This window comes from Nycticebus coucang, chromosome 18 (genome assembly GCF_027406575.1).
Source record: "Nycticebus coucang isolate mNycCou1 chromosome 18, mNycCou1.pri, whole genome shotgun sequence".
In the NCBI taxonomy this organism is placed as follows: domain Eukaryota; kingdom Metazoa; phylum Chordata; class Mammalia; order Primates; family Lorisidae; genus Nycticebus; species Nycticebus coucang.
In genome coordinates this window covers 21921917-21939110 of record NC_069797.1, presented here as the reverse complement: position 1 = coordinate 21939110, position 17194 = coordinate 21921917, and the positions used below count along the sequence as shown (strand labels likewise).

General features: G+C 48.9%; 2 protein-coding genes and 1 pseudogene across 5 annotated transcripts; 2 read left to right on the top strand and 1 right to left on the bottom strand.

The window, feature by feature from the left end:
- Positions 1-252: 252 nt before the first annotated feature.
- On the bottom strand, positions 253-8016 carry CTDNEP1 (CTD nuclear envelope phosphatase 1). The gene is made up of 8 exons (XM_053567550.1): positions 7094-8016; positions 3914-3980; positions 3707-3825; positions 3419-3490; positions 2890-3006; positions 2651-2762; positions 1202-1286; positions 253-885 (listed from the first exon to the last, which is right to left on the bottom strand). Exons 1-8 carry the CDS (start codon positions 7193-7195, stop codon positions 825-827), a joined length of 735 nt encoding a protein of 244 aa, XP_053423525.1. The 5' UTR covers positions 7196-8016; the 3' UTR covers positions 253-824.
- Positions 6902-17184, top strand: ELP5 (elongator acetyltransferase complex subunit 5). 4 transcript variants are annotated; one of them, XM_053567548.1, is made up of 8 exons: positions 8323-8488; positions 8621-8681; positions 8767-8847; positions 12021-12241; positions 14865-14887; positions 15847-15942; positions 16067-16167; positions 16805-17184. In XM_053567548.1, the coding sequence occupies exons 1-8, from the start codon at positions 8326-8328 to the stop codon at positions 16917-16919; spliced, it is 861 nt and encodes a 286-aa protein (XP_053423523.1). In that variant the 5' UTR covers positions 8323-8325; the 3' UTR covers positions 16920-17184. The 4 variants fall into 4 exon arrangements, with proteins under 4 accessions (XP_053423522.1, XP_053423523.1, XP_053423520.1 ...); XM_053567545.1 differs by having other exon boundaries at positions 14865-15046; positions 16805-17179; XM_053567547.1 differs by lacking the exons at positions 8323-8488; positions 8621-8681 and adding an exon at positions 6902-7117 and having other exon boundaries at positions 8716-8847; positions 14865-15046; positions 16805-17183.
- LOC128569494 (apoptosis-enhancing nuclease-like) lies at positions 8864-12008 on the top strand (annotated as a pseudogene).
- Positions 17185-17194: the final 10 nt, after the last annotated feature.

The following is a 17194-nucleotide window of genomic DNA, read 5'->3' as shown; positions in this document are numbered from 1 at the left end:
TCCAGGTTTCTCCTTTTATCCTATAGCCCATGGTTCTGAAGGTGTCCTTCAATTCCCCATCAGGATGCTCATCCTATCTCTGGACCCTTCGCTCCAAAGCATCTAGTGTCGACTTTTGCTAATCCACTCCCAGACTCAACGCCACCTTTCCCCTTACCCCTTAGGTCCAACAGCCTCCATACCGGGTAGATGTGAACAGCATCCCCTCCCTTCATTTCCCAAAATCCCATAGAAGGACCTAGGGCAGCTTTCGTTTCAAAGTTATAATGCATGGTTTAAAAGAGAGGAAAGGAAAAAAAGAGAAAGTTTGTTTCAGGTCTGAGAAAATCTAGGGAGAGAAAAAAGAGTAAGGGGAGACAAATTTGGAGAAAGTCCAGTGGCCCAAAATCCCAGTCTCCCACCCACAGCCCAGCCCTTGGAGCAGGAGTGAAGAATTAGATCAGTTTTATACAAGAGTTTTTAAAAAATCAAATCACAACAAAGCTGACTTGTCTTCTCTTTGGGCCTCCTGGTTCACCGTCCATCTCTCACTCTGGCCAGTCTTGCCTCTCCACACACTGTTTTGGCTCTCCTAGGATTCCACCTGTGTCCCAGTCTGGGGTTTCCATGGAGTGTGAACACCAAGTCAGAGTAAGGCTGCTTCAGAGTCCAGCCCACGTGTCCATCCAGACTCCAAGTGGAGTACAAGGTTCCCAGGGCAGAGAGGGTGGGAGGGGCAGACCCTGCCCAAGCAGTCCTTATATTGGACAGGGCATCAGACAGCATCCCAAGGGCTTGCCCTCCCTTTCCCCCCCACCCCAACTCAGGTGGAGGGGGAGCAGCTGTCACCAGAGCCTATGTTGGTGGAGGTTTCGGCTCAGCACAGAACGGACATCAGCGGTGAACCTGGGATGACAATAACTTGCGTTGGTAGAGTACCTTAGAGTTGATATCCTCACAACACTAGTGTAAGGCAGCATCACTGGAGATGTGGGGCTGAAATTATCTCCATTTTCACATGATGAGATGGGTTCAATGTCCCCAAAACCCAATAGCTAAAAGTGATGAGCTCTGGAGTAAGAAGACCTGGGTCCAAATGCTAAGTTCTTAAGGGAAGAGAGGTAAGTAATTAAAACAGGACAAACTTTTGTTACTCCCTCTTAGGATCCCCCACCACCTTCTTTCTTCAGAAAACCAAGTGTCTAGAGCCCATTTTCCTTACCTGAGGGCATCCAACATTGGGAGCAGGTTGAGAAGGGCTGTGTCACTGGGATCACTGAACCAGGATTTGATGGGGATGGCATTGTCTAGAGTATATGAAAATGTAGATGAGAAGAAATGACTTCAAAGAGAGTATTTTTTTCTTTACTTACAGGAAGGATAAGGAATTATTACTTAAAAATATATACCCCCTCCACCCAAAGTCAACAACCTTAAGTAAAACCCTCCTGATTTATTCTCCAAAATAAAAATAAATTTTTATCACCAGCTCAAACACTAGCATGAGACTTCTAGTCAAACCTGTTGCCATTGTGCCTCACTTGAAAAAAAATCTGAGGCTGGGTACAGTAGTTCATGCCTGTAATCTTAATACCCTTGGAGGCCAAGGCAGACAGATCACCTGAGCTCAGAGGTTGGAGACCAGCCTGAACAAGAGCCAGACCCCGGCTCTAAAAATAGCAGAGCATGGGGTGGCGCCTATGGCTCAGTGGGTAAGGCACCGGCCCCATATACCGAGGGTGGCAGGTTCAAACCCGGCCCCGGCCAAACTGCAACCAAAAAATAGCCAGGCGTTGTGGCGGGTGCCTGTAGTCCCAGCTACTCGGGAGGCTGAGGCAAGAGAATCGCCTTAAGCCCAGGAGTTGGAGGTTGCTGTGAGCTGCGTGAGGCCACGGCACTTTACCGAGGGCCATAAAGTAAGACTCTGTCTCTACAAAAAAAAAAAAAATAGCGGAGCATTGTGGCAGGTGCCTGTAGTCCCAACCACTTAAGAGGCTGAGGCAAGAGAATTACGTAAGCCCAAGAGTTTGAGGTTACTGTGAGCTGAGACAATATCTCTACCAGGGGTGACAAAGTTAGATTCTGTCTCAAAAAAAAAATCTTGATTTAAGAAATCTCATTTGAGGTGGGGCGCGGTAGCTCACAACTGTAATCCCAGCATTTGGGAGGCTGAGACAGGTAGATTGCCTGAGCTCACAGGTTTGAGACCAGCCTGAGCAAGAGCAAGACGTCATCTCTAAAAAATAGCCAGGCATTGTGGCAGGAGCCTCTAGTCCCAGCTACTTGGGAAGCTGAGGCAAGAGGATCGCTTGAACCCAAGAGTTTGAGATTGCTATGAGCTACAATGCCACGGCACTCTACCAAGGGTGACCAAGTGAGACTGTCTCAAAAAAAAAAAAAAAAAAGAAAGAAAAAAGAAAAAGAAAGAAATTTGATTTGTTATTTTCCCTGACTGTGGAGGGAAAAAAAGAAAAAGAAATCAGATTGGTGAAATGGACATATGGGGGTGCCTCATTTGAAATAGAGAACTTGCATTGGGATCTACAGTAAACTAGGAAATTCTAACTCTCAAGGGCCAAAGCACAGGTTTCCTGCCTCCTAGTTCCCTGCAGTCAAAATATCTTCTCAGAACCACGTTCTGTTCCTGCCAGACTCATTACTTTCCCCATACCTGGATGGCTCCTGTAAGCCCCGGGAGAGTTATCCAGGATCACAATGCTGGAGAGATCACTGTGGACCACAGAGAGGTCCTTGATGTAGCTGCCCAACTCCAAAGTGCAGTGCTAGAACACAGGAGATTATGAAATACGCCTTCCCCATACCCTCTCCAGTGCAACTGCCTCAAAGTCAGATCCCTCCCTGGTGGTCTGCCTCATGGACTTCACTCTGAGACCCATATCTTCTTCTTACCTGTCTGTAGTATCTCCTCTTGAGAATGCTTCTGCTATTGTCCAGTTTATCTGCCACAGCAGAGCCATAGATTTCCATGCTTGCTGTAAATACCACCAGTTCATACCACTGGCTCACCTGAAATATATTGGAGAAAAGAAAGATATCATATGTAGTAATATTCATTTAGACTTTTTCTTTCACTAGGACACCATCCTACTTCTTCAAGCCTTCCATCAAAAATCAAATGTCTCTAGAGACACAGAATTCAGAACCCCTCCACACACCTCCAAACTCTAGTTTCTTAGTCATGCTATACCCTTAAGATTTAGAGATGCAAGAAAAAAAGAGAAAGATCCCTGTGGAAGAACAGAATTACATCGGCATAACAAATAAACCCCAACTCCTGAAAGCCATTCCCCTACCATCCTACAGCTTCCCCTTTCCAAAACTGCCCTTACCCACTTCTTCTTATCCATTCTTTCAAATCCTCTATATTCCCAGAACGCTAAAACCATCACAGAGCTCCCTTTAGGTCCTGTAAACTCACCACTTCTAAGAAGAAATCCACATGGGGCCTCTTATGTACAAAAAACCGGACAGGATGTTTGTCTATTACCACCTGTAAAGGAATAGGGATGGGCTAGGGGAAGTCCTGAGCTCCACAACACAGGCACTAGAAGACACCCCAGCCACCTCTACCACCCCTTGCATCCTTCTTTCAGGCTAACACTAGTGCCAAGGAATGAAGACCAGATGCTCTGGGACTGGAAAAGAGAGTCTAGATCTGGGCAGAGTAACAGATGTAACCATATCATTATTCCCCACCCCCACACACCTTGAGGATGAAGTCAGGAGGCGTTCCAGGCCGGACTGTTGGCCTCAGGACCCCATCATGGTGAGAGTGAATAAGTGTCTCATCCAGATCCAGCACCAGGATTTTCCTCTTTACCTGAGCTGAACCACAATCGGAAAGGATCACACCAACTGACTTCTAGCCCAAAGCTGGAACCCTTTAAAGGAGTATTCCCAGCAACATACTTACCTAACCGATTCCGGGACACAGGAGACAAGGGGAGGATATCATATCGAACAGTTTGGTACTGAATTACCTAAGAATAGCAAGAGAGAGATTAAAACCCCTGATAAGAAAGTCTTCTCCAATAACAATAAAAGGTAGCATGTACTGAACATTTACCAGATGCACTGTTTATGATTTAGGATTATATCATTTAATCCTCGAAATAACCCTAAAAATGTTATCCCTGTTTTTTTGTCACCCCCAATAGAGTGCCATGGCATCATGGCTCACAGCAACCTCAAACTCTTGGGCTCCAGATTCTCTTGCCTTAGCCTCCCAAGTAGCTGGGACTACAGGTGCCTGCCACAAGGTCCAGCTATTCTTATTATTTTTTTTTTTTTTGAGACAGTCTCATCATGTTGCCCTTGGTAGAGTACAGTGACGTCACAGCTCACAGCTCACAGCAACCTCAAACTCTTGGGCTTAAGAGAGTCTCTTGCCTCAGCCTCCCAAGTAGCTGGGACTATAGGTGCCCACCACAACGCCTGGCTATTTTTTTGTTGTATTTGTTATTGTTGTTTGGAAGGCCGGGGCTGAGTTCAAACCCACCACTGCCAGCCCCGGTGTATGTGACCAACGCCCTAGCTGCTGAACCACAGGCAATAGGGTCTCACTCTTGCTCAAGCTGGTATGGAACCAGTGAGCTCAGGCAATCCACCCACCTCAGCCTCCCAGAGTGCTAAGATTACAGGTGTATTATCCCTGTTTTAAGGATGAAGAAACCAAGGTTTGGAGAGGTTAAATACCTTGTCTGAGGCTATGCAGCTAGGAATTATCTTATTTGTTCCCCAACTAGAATGAAAATTCCATGGAAACATAGATTGTCTCAATCGTGGCTGTATTCCCAGTGTCTAGAACACTGTAGCAAGGGTGGTCAGTTACTATTAATAGAATCAATGAAATGGTGGAGCCAGGATTGTATCTATATAGTCTGACCCAAGAACCTGTCCTCTTAACCATATTATCCTGCTATGCTGAACAAAAAACACACAAGCCCCCCACCTTTGCTCCAATAATTTTTTGTGGTAACTTCCATCATCTCACATTGAGAACTGAGAGCCTCAGATTTCTTAATGGACACAGAGAGGATGTCCCTGGATCCCTCATGGGAACAGGGAATGAGGGAATCCAAAGGTTGTCAGGTCAGCTAAGTTCCTCTGGCTAGGGGCCACCAGACCTATTTTAACCAGCCACCTGTCCACATCTCTCTCCCCTAGCCAAGTCACAAGTTGCGGAGAACCTCAGCCCTTCGAACAGCCTCTTTATCCTGGTACCTAGGGCAAGGCGGAGAACACTGGAAAGCCCTGCCTGCCAAGCTTACTGATGGGGCATGAAGAGGGCCAGAGTGAGTCAGGGCTGTGAGTGAAAGGTTAAGAAAGGACAAGGATGTCACATCCATCAGCCTTCCAGCTCTGCTTCTCCAAGCCTTCTCTAGAGACTCTCTATTTCCTAATACTCAGATCTCCCCATGCAAAAACTGGCAATTCTCTCCTCTGCACAGCCCATCCCCACAGGCCCCATACCACCCCAAAACAAGGTTCTTCCCTTACAAATGAAGGGGCCCTCTCCCCCTATTCTCAAAGGATCTGCCCTTCTTTTCTCCCTGGGCCAATGATGAGAGCCACTTGGGTGTCCTGCCCTGCCATCTCGGGTTGCATATGCTGGGCATGTAGGGAATGCGCCAAGCATCTGCCAGAAAGGGGGTGGGGGAAGAAACCAGACTGGACAGGAAGGGAGGACAAAAAGGCTCTGTGGTCAGTGCTGCCCAAAGGGGAGCAATTTGGGAGATAACTGCCCTATGGATGGACTGGAGCACTATCCCTTCCACCCAGAATACTGATATGTTAGGGAGAGGTCAGAGAAGATGGCAGGTATGCCATAAAGAAAACCCCAGGAACTACCACCAGCACACAGATCTCGGCACCTCTGACCCCAAGGTTTTCTTGGCTTCTAGGTCAGGTAACAAGAAAGTAGCCCTGCCCACAACCACAACCATTCTGAACAGTCTTAACCCTAAATCAACAGTGGAAGGAATAGATTGGTTTAAAAAAAAAAGAGGCCAGACCCACTCTCCCAAATCAGTTAAGTCAACCACCACTACCACCCAGGGCTTTTTGGAAAATTGTCTTGACCTAGACCACCCCTACCTGGTTTTATTCTTTCAGATTTTATTGGGGGTATAATAAAGAGTACAAACCGAGAATCTCTGTACCCCAGCTCACTAAATTCTCCCCAGACTCCAGAAGATTCTCCCCAGTGTTGATGAGAACAGAAGGGCACATTCATTAAATCATGTTAGCTGAAGGCGCTCTGACCTTGAAGAAAAACTATGGGGGAGGGAACCCAGAGATGCTTGGATACATCCAAAGTCTCCACCTCTCCACCCTACCCCACCCCCAGTATCCCATATAATGCTAGGATCCGCCTGTAGAACTAGTGTGCCCTCCGATTCAGGCCCTACAACTGACCAGCGCTGTCTTCTGACAGGGACGCCCAAACTTTAACGTGCTCCCTCCCACAACTAAAGAAGCCCACCATAAAAGTATCCTCTTTATTCTTTAGGGTCTCAATAAACCCCGCTATCCACACTCAAGACGGTGAAATAAGTTTTCAGAGCCTTTTTGTAGGAGTTCCTTTAATGGGAACCGCAGGAGTTTCTCCTTCTCATCCAGGGCTTTTCTCAAGTTCCCATCCTTGTTTGTCACATATGCCCTCCCACCTACCCCGACCCTTAACACATAAGCCTGTCTTTTCCGGGTTATGAGAACAAACACACACAGAGATTCCAATAGAAGGGTCTTTCACAACCCCACATCAACAGATCTGGCTGCCATCAAACAGGTGTTCCCCGCCTCTTGGTTTCTTTAGCAACAACTCCAGCTTCCTAAAAGAACGCCCCACCCACCACCCCTAGCCCCCAAGAGTTGCCAAACCTTGTCCCGTTTAGGCCCATCAAAAAACCCCCAGGTCTCAGTTCTATTACAAGGGTCTCCCTCCTCCCCACCCCAGACCCTGCTTAGGGTGCCTAATTCTCCAGTGGAAAAAGCCCCCGCCAGGATTCCCTTCCTAGGCCCAGAGGCTTGACACTTTCCGAAAACCTATGAGCACCGCGGACAGAGGTCCCCACCACCGTCTCAGGCTCACCGTGCGGATCTGCCTCCGCAAAAGGTAAATGAAGAAACTCCAGAGCTTGGCGGCGAAGGCCACGAACGTGCGCAGCCCCAGCAGACACTGCGTCCGCATCATCCCGATGACCCCGGCACCGCCGGCCCCGGGGCCCCCGCGGCCCAGCTCCGCCAGCCCCCCGGGGGCAGCCCCCCGCCACCGGGAGGGAGAATGTGTGCCCCGAGTGGCAGGAGAGGCTGCAGAAAGGGGCAAGCAGCGAGCGGCTCAGAAAGCCACCCCTGGCGAGGGAAAAGCCCAGCGGAACGGGGAGCTGGGGGACAGGCGTGGGCAGCCCGCGGGGGCCCACATGGGCAGGGAGTGGCACCGACGGTTCCGCGAAGGTTGCCGACTGAGATACGTCGGGCTAGCAAGGGGTCGTCCAAGACCGGGAGGGAAGGGGAAGGATAATTGGGGGAGGGGGCTATAGGGGAGGGGGCTAGGGAGAAGGAAGGGAGGGAGGAAGGGAGAAGGGAGGGGGGAGGGGAAGAGGAAAAGCGGAGAGTGGCTCGCTGCGCAGGCGCGCTAGGGGGCTGCCCGCGAGAAAGGGGCGGGCGGGGGCAGCGGCGCGCGAAGGGCCGCAGCCGCGGAGAACGGGCCTGCTAAGCGAAGGAGCGGAGAAGGAGGGGGAGGGGGAGCCGAAGGGGGCGGAGTGCTGGGCTGGAGCGGCCTCCCCCTCCCCGAGCTCGGGGGTCCTTTAGCTGCTGGAGAGCGGGACTGCAGCCTCTGCAGCTGAGTTTCCCACTCTGACAGGCGCCATTTTACTGCCCAGAGGGCTCCCTCATCTGTTCCCCCCTCCTCTTCCCCTCTGACACTACTTCCGGTGGTGACGTGTATTCGCTTCACCAGAACTAAAGTTCCCCCTATTCTGCCTATGGGGGAGGGATAGGGAAAGCCGAGAGCGCTCCAACAAGGCTACAGTATCGCGCAGGCGCCGAAGATAGTTGAGGGGCGGGGTCTAGGCAGGCCGGGCCTGGAACGGCGTGGACGTCGCTGGGTGAATGCCCCTTGCTCTGGTGGTCAGGACTGCAGAGGCGGCCTCGTGTGGCCTCCTCCCCTTTCCATTGACAACCGCCCTAACGGCTCTTCCCGCCCTTGTTTCAGTGACTATGTAGACCATGATGTGGTCCCTACAAATGTGTGCCAGAGCTTGGGAGGATCCCTACATTGAGCTCCTCCCGGGAATATTGAAAGTAATCACCTCTTTCCAGCCTATGTTAGGTCTTAGTGGTGGGAGGAATCAATGCCCCACCCCTTTCGCCGGAGGGGGCGGGCTGTGGGCCATGACGCCATCAGGAAGCGCCCGGGGGGTGACCCGGCGAAAGTCGGATATGTTGGACTCGCTGTTAGCCTTCCGCGGCCTGACGCTCCTTCGGGGTGAGAGCTGGAAGCACAGGGGGTTCCGGGCCTGGCTAGGGGGGCGAGAGAGGGGAGGAGGATCCATGGGTCACAGAGTAGGGGCGGAAACTCCACTGTTCTCACCCTCCATCCGTCCTTCCCTCTCTCCAGATAGCGTAGAGTGGGAGGGTCGCAGTCTTTTGAAGGCGCTTATCAAGAAATCTGCGCTGTGGTGAGTATCCTTCAATCTCCGGGTCCTACCCTAGAAAGGGAGTTTGTGCACCAATCTTTGACCTGACCTCCCGTCTTCGCCTCAGTGGGGAGCAAGTCCACATCCTGGGCTGTGAAGTGAGCGAGGAAGAGTTTCGTGAAGGTTTCGACTCGGATATCAATAACTGGTAAGTCCAACTTGGCGAAATTTCATTAGATATGAGACTTTTGTTGCTAAGACTCTATAGTAACAAGCGCAAATCTTGGTATATAGTAACAACTACTTAAATAATCATCAAAGGAAGGGATATGGATCTTTCAGAAGGCAAAAGTTAGTAAGAGGAATAATGAAGAGAGATTTTTGGGAAATCTGAAGCAGAGATCATAGAAATTGTACCTGATAGTATGTGGTCTTACAGAACATGAAAAAGAGTGTAGATGTTATCATAAAGACAGTGAGGAGTCACTTGAAAATTTGGGAGAAGAGTGATAATACCATACTCATTCGAAACACTAGTGTATTGACAATGATATAGAGAAGAAATTGGAAGAGGGCACCCTGGAGACGGGAACCATGTGGGAAGGCTAATGCAGTAATCCATTAATTCAGATTAACTCGTTAGGTGTAAACCAGGTGCTGTGCTGGAAACTGGAGAGACAGCAGTGAATGAGACAGACCTGTTCCCTGCTCTAATGAACCTTAGAAAATAATTGTAGGACATAACAGAGGTTTGGAGAGTTAAGATTAAGTGTAAAAGGACGTTAGTGGGTAGGACTTATAGATGATATGAAGCAGAAAAAAGTATTCAGATGTGCCTGGCCAGGAGAGATTAACAACCATTAGTAGCCTGGCCACCTTGACTCATACCTGTAATTCCAGCACTTTGGGAGGCCAAGCAGGATGGCTTGAAACCAGGAGTTCAAGACCAGCTTGGGCAATGCAGGGAGACCCCCATCTCTCCAAAAAAAGTTAAAAATTAGTTGGGTGTGGTGGTGTGTGCCTGTAGCCTTCAGCTACTCAGTAGACTGAGGTGAGAGGATCATCTGAGCCCAGGAGTTATAAGGCTACAGTGAGTTAATGATCACACCACTGTACTCCAGCCTAGTTAACAAAACAAGACCCTGTCTCAAACAAACAAAACAAAAAAAAAAGAAACAAAAATGGTTAATAGAATGCTTTCTACTTCCTAGTCTTGGCAGCTCAGTGGATAATAGTGGTGTACATGTATGTTTTGAGCTCTAATTTTATGTGTCAGCCATGAAGAAACTCCAGAGCTTGGCAGCGAAGGCCACAGTTGTGATAGGTGTGGTGTCATATGACAAGTTCTGCTACCATAAAGATGTCCCAGGATTTCTAGCCCATATCAGTCTCCCTTTTTGAACTGAGTTATCTTTTTATGTAGTTAGTACTGTATAACTTAATCCTTGACTTTTTCTAAGTTGTTCCGTAAGTGGGAATCATATCTTCTGTCTTCTGCTTTCTCTTTATTAATCCTGAGAATGATAGGAAATGTTTGATAATGGTAACAGCTGGTATTTATCTAGCATTTAATATGTGCCAAGCACTATGCTAAGTGCCTAGAGGTTAGTATCTCCATTTCATAAATGAAGAAACTGAGCCTTAGAGGGAATAAGTAATTTACCAGGTAGGTGACCTTGTGCAAGTAACAAAGCCAAACTTAAGAGTTCATTCTGGCAGTCCAGACCCCACATGTGGGCTGGAAGAGGTGCGGGGATTCTGGCTGCTGCCTGGCTGAGAGATTATCTACCTGGCTTCCTTGCCCCAAGCAGTGGACTGAGTGGGATGGTACCTGAGGAAGCCCCTGAGTCTGCCCAGTGCCTGTGCTCTATCCTTGCTGGCCTGAATGCCAAGGGATGTGCTTTGGAGACGGCACAAGAGGGGGAGCCGACAGCACCAGCTGTTCATAGCCCGGAAGGCCTTGCTGCAGGAGCAGTGGCTGCTGAGCATGCCTCCAGAGCCAGGGGCCTCCCACTGCCCACCTCGTCAGGGGTCGCTGCCAGCAGCAGGAAGCAGCATCTAAGGCCTGGGTCTGGCAGGCCCCAGTGCAGCAGAAGTCCTGTCCCCAGGGAAGCCTTAGGGCCCTTGCCCAGCAAGTATGTGGCTATCGACTGTGAGATGGTGGGCACAGGCCCCCGAGGGCAGGTGAGCGAGCTGGCCCACTGCTCCATGATGAGTTACCACGGTGATGTCCTCTATGACAAGTACATCTGGCCTGAGATGCCCATCGTTGACTACCACACTCGCTGGAGTGGCATCACTCAGCAGCATATGCGCAAGGCCATCCCCTTCCAGGTGGCCCAGAAAGAGATCCTTAAGCTCCTGAAGGGCAAGGTGGTGGTGGGGCACACACTGCACAATGACTTCCAGGCCCTCAAGTACATCCACCCTTGGAGCCAGACCCAGAATACCACCTATGTCCCAAACCTCCTCAGCCCGCCAGGCCCGGGTCTCTCTGAAGGACCTGGCCCTACAGCTACTGCACAAGAAGATCCAGGTGGGCCAGCACGGGCACTCATCTGTGGAAGATCCCACGATAGCCATGGAGCTCTACCAGCTGGTGGAAGTGCAGTGGGAACAGCAGGAGGCCAGCCGTCCTTGGGGCCAACCATAGGACAGAGAAGCATGGAGCAGTACATGGAGGACCAGTACTGGCCTGAGGACCTGGCCCGGAGCAGCAGTGGAGGAGGGAGGCAGACGACAGAAGGGAGTGAGGGCAGGGAGCTTTCAGGCTGCCCTTCCCAGTGTGTGTGTGGGGTGGATACTGGCAGGAGAGTCCTGGGTACTTCATCTTGGGCAGGGTAGGATACAGCCGTCTGGCCCCAGGGCCAGAGGCGTTAGGATCATCTGTTGGTTGTGTCTCCTGACACCTGTGGTTTTGCTAATAGCACTTTATAAGTTCATGGAGAAGTCAGGTAGATTATTTCCTAGGACCCACCAGACCATCCCAGGTTGTCACTGGCCTTCCCCACCCCAAATGACCTGAGTCATATGCTGTGATATCTAAAAGGATAATGCGCCCCCCCCCCCGGGTGTTGGGTGGGGGTGTCAGTATGCTGGAGCTCCCTTAACTCAGTGACTTGGTAAAGTTCTGTCCACGTTGTGCCACCTACCTCTTCCTCCAGAGTCATTTTCAGGTTCAGAATAAATGTGCCCTGAAGTTAATGTTTAAAAAAAAAAAAAAAAAACCAGTTTATTCTGTCTGGTCTTAATCACTGAATTCTCTCAGTAATTGTCCTTTGCTAATTAAATATTATTGAAAAATAAGAAAAGGGAGCCACAAAGATCAGAGGATAAAGCTTGAGGGGCAATATTATGTTTTCTCCTACTTTGCCTTTGCAGTCTGGTTTACCATGACCTCTTCAGAGACCCTCTCAACTGGTCAAAAACTGGGGAGGCCCTTCCTGGGGGACCACTGGGAGCCTTGACAGCCATGTGCAGGAGGACAGATCCTGGTCCTGTCACCATTGCTCTTGATTCACTCAGTTGGCTTTTGCTTCACCTTCCCTGTACCACACTCTGCCAGAACCTGCGTGCCCTGAGCCATCAGAACTCCTGCCCTGGTGAGACCTCCAGCCCTTCATTGCTTTCCCTCCTACATCTACCCCCACCAAGAAATGTGGCCCATTTCCTTTGCACCCTAAGGAGAAACATCAAGATCTCCAATTAGACTTTCTTCATCTCTTGAATTTTTTTTCTGGTTTTGACTTCCCCATAGTGCCATCTACTATTCTTCGTTTTTCCTCCAACTTTTCCCATGATCAAGATCTTACTGTGTTGCCTAGAGTAGCCTCAAAATCCTGGGCTCAAGAGATCCTCCAACGTCAGCCACCCGAGTAGTTGTGACTATAGGTGCACACCACTGTGCCCAGCTTTCCAAGTACTTTTTTTACTCATTTGTTTCATTCATACATTCGTTCAACAAACATTAAATTACAGGCACAATCCCAGCTAATGTAAAAATAAAGACTAACTTTGTACTTGGATTCTTGCCTTCCAGGAGTTCAGAGTTCCCTAAAAGATAACAGAAAAATAAACAGCCAGTTATAAGATAGTCTGATATACAGGCTGGGTGCAGTGGCTCACGCCTATAATCCTAACACTCTGGGAGGCCAAACGGGTGGATTGCCTGAGCGCATGAGTTTGAGACTAGCCTGAGCCGGAGTGAGACCTTGCCTGTAAAAATAGCTGAGCATTGTGGTAGGCACCTGTAGTCTCAGCTACTCGGAAATCTAAAGCAAGAAAATCACTTGAACCCAAGAGTTTGAAGTTGCTGTGAGCTGTGATGCTACCGCACTCTATCAGGGGCAACATAGACTGTCTCAAAAAAAAAAAATAAAAAGCCTGGCGCAGTAGCTCACGCCTGTAATCCCAGCACTGTGGGAGGCTGAGGCAGAAGGATTGCTTGAGCTTAGGAGTTTGAGGCTTGTCTGAGTGAGAGTGAGACCCCAACTCATGAAAAAAATTCAAAAACCCAGCTTGGCACCGCTGCAAGCACCTGTAATCCCAGCGGCTTCAGGATGTCCATAGCTTGAGTCTGAGGTTGCAGTGAGCTATGACACCATTGCACTCTGCTCAGGGCATATGGTAGAACTCTGTCTCAGCAACAACAACAAAAACATAGTCTGGCCGTGCCTGTGGCTCAGTGGGTAGGGCACCGACCCCATATACCGAGGGTGGTAGGTTCAAACCTGGCCCCGGCCAAACTGCAAAAAAATAGCTGGGTGTTGTGACTGGCGCCTGTAGTCCCAGCTACTTGGGAGGCTGAGGCAAGAGAATCAGCTAAGCCAAGGAGTTGGAGGTTGCTGTGAGCAGTGATATCACAGCACTCTACCAAGGGCAATAGAGTAAGACTGTCTCAAAAAAAAAAAAAAAGAGATAGTCTGATACAGGCAACAGCGATACAAGGATGTGCACAGGATCCTTTGAGGAGGGAATTGTTTTGAAGAACAAGGGGTAGACCAGGCAAGGTGGCTCATGCCTGTAATCCCAGCACTCTGGGAGGCCGAGGTGGGTGGATTGCTTGAGCTCATGAATTCAAGACCAGTCTGAGCAAAACTGAGACCCTGTTTGTACTAAAAATAGAAAAACTGAGGCAAGAGGATCACTGGAACCCGAGTTTGAGGTTGCTATGACCCTATGGCACTCTACCCAGGGTAAAATGAGACTCTGTCTCAAAAAAAGAAAAAAAAGAGTTAGGTCAACGAGATCAATTTGTCCAGGCAGGGGCTCTGGGACAAACCCTGAACTCCACTATGGCACTCAAATGGCTTTGGAGTTAAAACACACCCACCTTTGTATGAAAGTACTTACCTCTCACTGTTTTAGTTTGCTCTAGAAATTGGGGTGGGGAGGTAGTATTAGGGTAAACCACTAAATTGCTGTTTCTATAGGTCAAAAATTGTCAAATATCGGGCGGCGCCTGTGGCTCAGTGAGTAGGGCACCGGCCCCATATGCCGAGGGTGGCGGGTTCAAACCCAGCCCCGGCCAAACTGCAACAACAACAACAAAAAAAATAGCCGGGCGTTGTGGCGGGCGCCTGTAGTCCCAGCTGCTTGGGAGGCTGAGGCAAGAGAATCCCGTAAGCCCAAGAGTTAGAGGTTGCTGTGAGCCGTGTGACGCCACGGCACTCTACCCGAGGGCAGTATAGTGAGACTCTGTCTCTACAAAAAAAAAAGAAAAAAAAAATTGTCAAATATCAGCAGTTTCATATGGTTTGACCTAAAAGTGCTGACCTTTTCTAAGGATTAAAATGTTGTGTTAAGTGTTTAGTATACTGCCTGACATTCTGTAAATGCTCCCCAAAAGAGAGGGAGTCAAAGGCACTGAAATACTGACAAGTTCAAAAAACTGTAAGTAGCTCAGTATGTAAGATATGAGACTAGTATGTAAATGGATGCCAGATGGTGAAAGTGTTCATCCTGAAGGCTTTGAGGAGCTGCTGAAGGATTGAAATTAGTGGTGCCTTGATCAGATTTACATCGGAGTGAGAAGGTGTATTAAAGTGTGGGATAGGAGAGGCTCAGATCAGGGCAATGAAATCGGCAAAGGTAAATCAGGATTATGGTAGAGCTGTGATGCAATGTAGGCCCCTTCTTTTTCTTCTTTTCACTCTTTGCTCCTAGGCTACCATCCTAAGTACTCCTTACTGTTGTTTGTGCCCTACATTTCTTGTTCCTCTCCAGGTGACAGCTGCTCAGTGCGGCAGGTACGTGTGCTGGGCTTGCTACATGAAGAGCTTCATGGCCCAGGCCCCCTGGGAGCATTGAGCAGCCTTGCTCAGACTGAGGTAACCCTTGGAGGTACAGTGGGCCAGGCTTCAGCCCACATCCTCTGTCGGTGGCCTCAACAGCACCCAACTCACCAGGTTAGAAGCAGTGGGAAAGGACTGGAGATTAGGGTGAGAGGGGGTGGCATTATGGCAAGAACAATAAAAAAGTTGATGTGATTGAGTACTTCTCTGCATTTCTGTCATTTATCTCATTTAATCTTCACAGCTACCTTGTGAGGTAGATTGTTACTATATCCCCATGTTGCAGACTGGGAAACCAGTGCAAAGAAGTTTACATAAGTCACTTTTCAAGGTTACAAAGTGAGTGGCAGAGACAGAATTTAAACGTTAAGAATTGCCTGACTTCAGAATCTGTGAAAGACTGTTTTCCAGGAAGTGGAAAAGGATTTTCGAAAATGGGGTAGGGTTACTAGAAGGAAGGATCAAATGCAGGCTGACACAGTGGCTCACACCTATAATCCCAGCCCTCTGGGAGGCCAAGGTGGGTGGATCCCTTGAGCTCAGGAGGTCAAGACCAGCCTGAGCAAGACTGAGACCCTGTCTCTACTAAAAATAGAAAAACTAGGTGGGCATGGTGGCAGGTGCCTATAGTCCCAGCTACTTGGGAAGTGGAGGCAGAAGGATCTGGTGAGCCAGGAGTTTCAGGTTACCATGAGCTGTGATGCCACAGCTCTCTATCCAGGGTGACAGAGTGACTCTCCTAAAAAAAAAAAAAAAAGAGAAAAGGAGCAAGTGCATATGGAAGGACTTAAAGAAGAGTCAAAAGATGAGGGCAAGGGCTAAAAGGTTACTGGGGGCTAAGGATGTGGGGTTTTGAATTCTCTCTGGTTTGTTTTCAAGATAGAAAAATCCTTTTTAACTTTTCTTCTCCACAGACTAATTGGTTCTCCATCCTTCCAGACTTCAGCCTGGATCTCCAAGAGGGACCCCCAGTAGAATCTCAGCCCCACCCAGATCCTCATACATCCGCGGTATCTAAAAATGCTAATGGAGCTTAGGGTCTGGCAGAAAGAGACAAAAATAACTGCAGAGGTTGGGGGTGGTGTCAGGGATTCCAAGGATGGGACAGAGTGGCAGCATCCTTTGTACCTACAGGTGGACCCCATGACTCACTTGACCTTTAACCTTCGCCTGTCCAAGAAAGAGAGAGAAGCCAAAGATAGCCTGACTCTGCCCTTCCAGTTCAGCTCTGAAAAGTAAGGTTGGAGCCTTGGTGCCTGGATCCCTAAGTAGAGCCCAGCATTTGGGCCACAGAGAGCTGGTGACAGCAGGTTATTGATTAACCTCTCAGACTTTATAAGGTCTGAAGTCCATTTCCAGAAACAAGTCCTAGAAGTTCTTCTCTATCCACCCATATCCTCTATAATGACAAAGGGCCTTTTTGTCTCTTTCTCTCCATTAGACCCCTGGGTCCCAGCTGGGTGGTTGTCCTCAGAGCAATCTGGGCCTGGCCTAAGCCAGAGACTAGACCCAGGGGAGGTGGCCCTATCTCTAGTCAACAGTGCTAGGTAGAAAGGAATATATGGGTGTGGCAAAGGTTATTTCACAAGGACTTAGTAGATGCCTGCTCTTCTGTGCCCAGTGTGTGGATGGGTAAAGCAAGACCACTGTGGTGGAATCCTTGCCCTCAAACTGCTAAGAGTATATGGTATCCTTAGGAGAGGCGTACAAGAGTATTCTTAATGCCAAATGGTGCTTTAGCATTAACTAAACATGGAGGTCAGAGAAAGAGACTGGGCCAAAAAAATAACAAGGATGTCTAAGAGGGGTTGCCTGAAGTTATCCAGACACACCTGTTAGTCCCCTCATCAGTGCCAATTCTTCCCTCCTCAGACAGCAGGCTCTATTGCACCCTGGGCCAGGCCAGGCTACCAGCCACATCTTCTATGAGCCAGATGTCTACGACGACCTAGACCAAGAAGACCCAGATGATGACCTAGATATTTGACTAGCTAGATTTAAGTAAACTCTAATTGGTGGGAGAGGAGGAAGCCCTTGAGCCTAGAACTGTTCTTCATATTGTTTGTGTTGCCCTTTCTCTGTTCTTGCCCTACCTTTGTTCCTTGTGTTTATGGAGGCTCTGCCCCCTAACCCAGGAAGGAGCTTGAGCCTGTACAAAGTAATAAGAGAGCATAGGGTAAGGTGGGAGTAGAACATCCTCTCATGCCTAATAAAATCTTTTTTATAACAAAAGGAGCTCTTTGGTGGCTATTTAAATAAAGG